The following is a 7,119-nucleotide window of genomic DNA, read 5'->3' as shown; positions in this document are numbered from 1 at the left end:
CTCGAGCCACAAAACCAGCAAGTTTTTGTTAGGGATTTTAAAAGGGAAGGGGGTGTATGAACAGGGAGTAGGTCACAGGGATCACATGCTTCAAAGGGCCATAAAGATCACAAGGCAAGGCAAAATTAGAATAACTGATGAGGTTCTATTTCCCGCTGTGCATACATTGTCTTGATAAACATCTTAACAGAAAACAGGGTTGGAGAGCAGACAACTGGTCTGACTAGAATTTACCAGGCTGGAATTTCCCAATCCTAGTAAGCCTAAGGATACTGCAGGAGACCAGGGTGTATTTCAGTCCTTATCTCAACCACATAAGACAGATACTCCCAGAGAAGCCATCTATAGACCTACCCCCAGGAATGCATTCCTTTCCTAGGGTTTCAATTATTAATATTCCTTGCTGGGAAAATAATTCAGTGATATTTCTCCTACTCACACGTCTGTCTATAGGCTGTCTGCAAGAAGAAAAATATGGCTCTGTTCTGCCAGACCCCGCAGGCAGTCAGACCTTATTGTTATCTTTCCTTGTTCCCTGAAAATCGCTGTTATTCTCTTCTTTTCAGGGTGCACTGATTTCATATTGTTCAAACCCATGTTTTAGAAATAATTCATACAGTTAACGCAATCATCACAGGGTCCTGAGGCATACATCCTCAGCTTACGAAGATGATGGGATTAAAAGATTAAAGTAAGACAGACGTAAGAAATTATAAAAGTATTAATTTTGGGAACTGATAAATGTCCATGAAATCTTCACAATTTATGTTCAGAGATTTCAGTAAAGATAAGCTCAAGAAATTACACAAGTATTAATTTTGGAAACTGATAAATGTCCATGAAATCTTCACAATTTATGTTCTTCTGCCTCGGCTCCAGCTGGTCCCTCTGTTTGGGGGGACCGTAACACAAATGGGTCACAGATCCATTACTTCCCAGTTCAGGGGTCTTTTGTGGTTGGGAAGTAATGCTCAAACTCTTTTGAAAGCTAAGATAGGTGATCATGCACTAGCTGGGAGAGAGAAGGCCCTGGCCTAGTCTCTTTCAAAATCTCTGCTAATGTTCAAAACATGTTAAAAATCCCAGTGTTAACTCATCACCCCCATAATTCCAGTTTGGTTTTGAATGCAGCCACTTTATCTGCCAGCTTGAACACAGTTGTCATTCTCCCCTGACGTGACAGATGAGTTAGTTCATTGAGTAGGTTAAATATGTCACATGACTGCACAAGTTTTGTGACCCATTCTGTGTCACTGAAATATGCTGCCAGTGGTGACTGTTTTTCTAAAAGAAATCTGTGGAATGACTCTCATAACTCAGAAACTGGCCAGTGATCCACCTTCAAAAAGCCATCTCATTTCTGTGTATAAGAAGGTGTGTGTGTTCTGTGTGCATCTCCTCACAGAGCTGCATGAACAGACATGAGTTAAGGGCATGTGCTTTAATGTGGTTGATAATTTTAATCACATCCTGCAAAATGTTAAGTTCATTTGATACTTTTCGGCTAGCTGGCATTTCTCTATGGACGACTCAGTGTGTAGACTCACATTCAGAAACAACCTCTTTGACCCAAGTAGTGAAACCAGAAAGCCATCCAGTCATGGCAGCTGCTCTGTCCGTGCATATACTGACACAAAATAACCAATTCAGTTTTGCAGTGTAATCATTCAAAGACTTGACTAGTTCTGCCGCTGTGGTGTTGGTTGGCAACAAAAGTGCACATAACATATCCTCATGCACATCCTCCTGAAAAATAACTCAAAAGCAAGCATTGTTGCCTTGTTGTCAACCTCGGTAAATTTGTCAACCTGGATTTTGTACCAGAGTGATGCATTAATCCTTTCTTTTCTTTTCTTTTTCTTTTTCTTTTCTTTTCTTTTTTTTGAGATGGAGTCTTGCTCTGTCTTCCAGGCTGGAGTGCAGTGGCACGATCTCAGCTCACTGCAACCTCCACCTCCCGGTTTCAAGTGATTCTCCTGCCTCAGCCTCCTGAGTAGCTGGGATTACAGATACATGCCACCATGCCTGGCAAATTTTTGTATTTTTAGTAGAGATGGGGTTTTACCATGTTGGTCAGGCTGGTCTTGAACTCCTGACCTTGTGATGCACCCGCCTTGGCTTCCCAAAGTGCTAGGATTATAGGCATGAGTCACTGCGCCCAGCCCCATTAATCCTTTCTAACAATTGTGCCTCAATATCCTCTGCTATTTCATCATTTCCTCTAACTATGGTGCTAGCCCAAAGAGGCACACGTGCCACCTTTTGAACTGCAGCATCTCCTAAAAGTTCATGACAAATGTCCTTAGCAGCAGGCAGATTCAATTCTTCTCCAATAGTAAAGGGCTTCTTAGCTGTAGCAATGCTGTTAGCCACTAAGAATGACGCTGTCAATGCAGACACATTTGATGCAAGTGGCGGCCTTCAATAATTGCTTCTGTTCTTCATGTTCATGTTTTTTCTTTTGAAAAACTCCAAAGGCTTCTCTTTCAATGTAAGGTGCTTGGTCTCCATGTGGTGAAGCAGTTTTGAAGGTTTTCATGGGTTTGTTGGATAGCTGCTTGCCACATATTATACAAAGCAGGCTTGGAGAATGTGAATCACCTGTTGCAGTCAACCTGCAATTTAAGTAGGACTCTAGGTATGTTCTTTCACATGCAGCTTTCCTTTTATTGGCAGTCTTAGAGTTTTCCATTGTCTCATCATTGGGTCTTTCCCCATTTTCAAGGAAGCTCTCCAGTGACATTTATTTTTTACTCATTTTGGCTAGAGCTAGCTTGTGGGCTTACCAAAACTGTGACTGAGACAAGTGCTCAGTGTGGGAAGGAAGCACGGACGGAAGTGGTAAATAAAATAATGGGCGGGCCATGCAAGACTTTAAAGCCTGCCATCAGATGCAGCGGTACAGTTGAAATACATCAACCCACTTGCCACTATAAAGCTTGCCATCAGTGCAGCTTTTGTCATTTGGCTACTCACTGATAGGGTTTTGATATGAATCTGCAAGCAATTGATTTATTATGGTCTCTGTGCAGTCACACCTCTTTGCTAATGTTAATCTGTATTTGCAGCTGTTCCCCAGCACCAGCAGCCCCACCTTAGCTCCACCTCAGGTCATCAGGCATTAGATTCTCATAAGGAGTGCGTAACCCAGATCCCTTGAATGGATAGTTCACAAGAGGGTTCACACTCCCATGAGAATCTAATGCCACTGCTAATCTGACAGGAGGCAGAGCTCAGGTGGTAATACAAGTGATAAGGAGAGGGTGTAAATACAGATGAAGCTTCACTCGTTCACCCGCTGCTTACCTCCTACTGTGTGGCCTGGTTCCTAACAGGCCATGGACTCGTACTGAACATGTAGATGCTGAGTACATGTGCCAACCACAGGTCCACCTTTGCATACTTGACCTAACCAGTATTTTATGAATATATATGTACAGCTCCCATGTTACCAGTGAAGGGTCTTGACTATGAGTCATACAGGTTCTTGGCGTTTGAACAAAGAATTGGACAAAACACACAAGCAAAGCAATGAAAGAATGGAGCAATGAAGACACAGATGTATTGAAACAAGAGTACACGCCACAGCTCAAGAGCACCTGCTACAGAATTTTCAGGGATTTAAATATCCTCTAGAGCGTTGCCATAGGTTACTTGGTTACACCCTATGTAAATGAAGGAGTGGCCCACAACCAGCCTGCTTGGTTGCAGGAGGTGGCCAATCAGAGGCTGAAGTGAAGTTACAAAGTTACACATGAGGACTTGGCCTGCTACCCCTCTGATTATTTGCCAGAGGGGACCAGTCAGAGGTACTTTCCATTTTTTCATCTGCAATGCAGTGCATTGGGAGTAGCCTCTGATCCTTTTGTTACTTGAGCATGGAGAGGTGGGGTTTTCCTTTTGATTCAGCTCTAGGAAGTCAGCAGGACCTTCGGTTCCCTGCCTCCAGACCCTGTTCTCCTGCCTCATCCATAAAGGGAACTCCCTAAAGACACTAAAGGCTGTCTGTCTCTCTGTCTCTGAGCAGCCCACTCTGCCTCTCAGAGTGTACTTTTGGTTTACAATAAACTTTTTCGCCTACTCTTACTTTGTACTTGCTTTCAAATTGTTTTGTGTGGTGAAGTCAAGCACCTGAACAGGCCCACTGACAACAGCAAGGATAGAAGCAGTGCGATAGATTACAAGGCTATTACAATAGTTCCCTCCAGAAATGGCAGTACTGAGAGGTGGGGAGAAGTAAGTTCTGGATTTTTTTTTTTTTTTTTTGAGACAGAGTGTCGCTCTGTCGCCCAGGCTGGAGTGCAGTGGCACAATCTCGGCTCGCTGCAAGCTCCGCCTCCCGGGTTCACGCCATTCTCCTGCCTCAGCCTCCCGCGTAACTGGGACTACAGGCGCCCGCCACCACACCCGGCTAATTTTTTGTATTTTTAGTAGAGACGGGGTTTCACCGTGTTAGCCGGGATGGTCTCGATCTCCTGACCTCGTGATCCGCCCACTTCGGCCTCCCAAAGTGCTGGGATTACAGATGTGAGCCACCGCGCCCGACCCTAGATTTTTTTTTGAAAGTAGAGCTTACAGGATATGCTGACTATTTAGACTGGAGATGTCACAGCATGGTGTCAAAGCAACTAATATATTTGGCTAGAGTCACTAAAGTTTACATTTATGAGATGCAGAAGACTGTAGAAGGTTTGGGGAAGAAGATCCGAAGCTCAGTTTTGGACCTGTTAAGTTTAGCATGCCTCTTAACACATCCAAGCAGAATGGTCAAGGATGCAGTCTTCCATATGGACTGGACATGAAATGTCTGACATCAAACAGTAACAAAGAACATTTTGAAATGAGGAAAAGTATTTGTAATTGTAATTGATAGTTCATTCACTATAATTTGTCCACGTTCTTTTTCAGGCCATGTCATATATATATATATATTATTTGTAATAGACAATTTTGCTTTTTTTCTACTTAGATTCTGTTATATACATTTCTCCACATTGCTTTATAGGCCTAACAACCATGTTTAAAGGCTGTATCTTCATACAGAGGTAATATTTAAAAAAGAAGACGAAGACCAAAGAAGGACCCCCTTCCCCCACCTATACACCTGTGTCGTGTTAACTGGGAGCAAACAGTTTTTTAGCTCCTCAAAGCGATTGCACTTTCTCTTCCACGTCGGCAGACGGCGCGCGAGCAGCGTAGGCATTGCTCCGCCTCCAGTCCAGTTGCTCTTCTTTCTTTTCCTCTCTTTTTCCTCGCGTCCTTTGCCCCGGAAGTGTTCTTACGACATTGGCTGCCGGCGTGACTTTGAGCGCTTCCCGGTGCCTTACCGGCAGCTGAACCCACTCGGAGCCGCGGGACTTTGACGCGTGCTCTGCGCTTGCCATGAGACTCCTGGGAGCCGCAGCCGTCGCGGCTCTGGGGCGCGGAAGGGCCCACGCCTCTCTAGGTTGGCAGAGGAAGCAGGTACCGGAGCACAGAGAGGCCGAATCGGGACCATTCCCGGAACCTTGTGATCCCTTCTGGGCAATGGAAGGCAGTGACACCCCTGGGTCCTCCTGTCTGACAGCTCCGAATACTGGTGGTCGCGCGTCAGTGCTGAAAAGCACCTCGGTGCCTGCACATTAGCTCGTTAACTCGTTTGTTTTGCTCTCTGGTATCCTGGGGTTTAATCAACTAAAAGTGCCTGTCACTCAGATACTTTGATATTTTATCCACCTTTTCTAAGGTGTTTTTTTTTTTTGGCCTCTCTTTTCCCATGAATAATTGTGTATTTTGGATGTGCAGTCCTATGGGGAAAGGTTTATATTGTATCTTAATTCCATCTAATAGGGATCCCCATCCCCTGACACCAGAGTAAAGTTAAAACAAACTTCATGAATTGTTTTTGTTTCGAGGGAATTGGAAATCTTTGGGGGCTGTCTTGGAGCTATTAGCATCACTGCATAGAGCATATACGTTCTCAAACATATTTGTCATCTGTGAACTACAATAAAGGAGAAAGAGGAAAAAATTAAGTTAAATTTAAGCTAAAATTTGTGTTTTCTGTTAGTTTTTGGAGCTGTCTTTGTGATTTTATCTGCCCCGGTGTGTATTTTCAAATCTGTGTAAAAAGTACCTCCCACTTAAATTAAATTAAATTTATTCATTAATTAAAAAAATACGTCTTTTCTGTCTTGTTTTGTAGTCTGCCCTCTGATTACAAGAGTTCCAGGCTTAAACGTTTCCCGTGGTGCCTAATTCAAGCTATCTCGTATCCAATGAGATTTCTTGGAGGAATAATGTCCACCACACTCGTTTTAATTGTCTGTTGTTCTCTCTTATAAAAGGTGCATAGAATTGAGCTCTTGTATTTTTTTCAGGTTAATTGGAAGGCCTGCCGATGGTCTTCATCAGGGGTGATTCCTAATGAAAAAATACGAAATATTGGAATCTCAGCTCACATTGATTCTGGGAAAACTACATTAACAGAACGAGTCCTTTACTACACTGGCAGAATTGCAAAGATGCATGAGGTGTGTATTCATGGTTGATTCTGGATTAATTAGAACGTGATTTTAATTGTTTTGTTGCTATTATTTAATAAAGCTTATAAACCTGAAAGATTAAAACAGTGGTAACAGCAGACTTTTGACAGTTAGGCTTATCTGAAAGTAGCTTAAGTATCTGTGTTCTGGTTTTCTTTTTTATTTTTTATAGATGAGGTCTCACTTTGTTGCTCAGGCTGGTCTCAAACTCCTGGGTTCAAATTATCCCCCTGCCTCAGTCTCCCACAGTGCTGGGATTATAGGCATGAGCCACTGCACCTGGCAACTGTTTCCATTTCAGTTAAGATTTCTTTCCTTCTTGGAATGCAGGGAGAGCGAAAGTCTGAATTGCTGTGCTTGTGTTTAGGTGAAAGGTAAAGATGGAGTTGGTGCTGTCATGGATTCCATGGAACTAGAGAGACAAAGAGGAATCACTATTCAGTCAGCAGCCACTTACACCATGTGGAAAGATGTCAATATTAACATTATAGATACTCCTGGTGAGTTGGATTCTTGGTTTTATTGCAGCTTCTTTTGGCAAAAGCACATTTGGTTCTTTCTCTTACTATGACCCAATTAGTTTTTGAGTGTCAAA

General features: G+C 43.0%; 1 protein-coding gene across 3 annotated transcripts in view; it reads left to right on the top strand.

The window, feature by feature from the left end:
• Positions 1-5,298: 5,298 nt before the first annotated feature.
• LOC116463403 (elongation factor G, mitochondrial) overlaps positions 5,299-7,119 on the top strand; it is a 68,292-nt gene continuing 66,471 nt past the window's right edge. For 2 of the 3 annotated variants that reach the window (XR_009212040.1, XM_032146489.2), the window contains exons 1-3: positions 5,300-5,463; positions 6,360-6,512; positions 6,892-7,024. Coding sequence is in view for 2 of the 3 variants with exons in the window: in XM_032146489.2 (XP_032002380.1) it covers positions 5,383-5,463; positions 6,360-6,512; positions 6,892-7,024 (367 nt within the window). In the remaining variant the exon portion in view is untranslated. Of the gene's footprint in view, positions 5,464-6,359; positions 6,513-6,891; positions 7,025-7,119 lie in introns of all 3 variants that reach the window. The other variant, XM_058434617.1, reaches the window with a different exon arrangement.

Source organism: Hylobates moloch, unplaced genomic scaffold (genome assembly GCF_009828535.3).
Source record: "Hylobates moloch isolate HMO894 unplaced genomic scaffold, HMol_V3 SCAFFOLD_35, whole genome shotgun sequence".
Classification (NCBI taxonomy): Eukaryota; Metazoa; Chordata; class Mammalia; order Primates; family Hylobatidae; genus Hylobates; species Hylobates moloch.
This window is presented reverse-complemented; position numbering and strand designations above follow the sequence as displayed.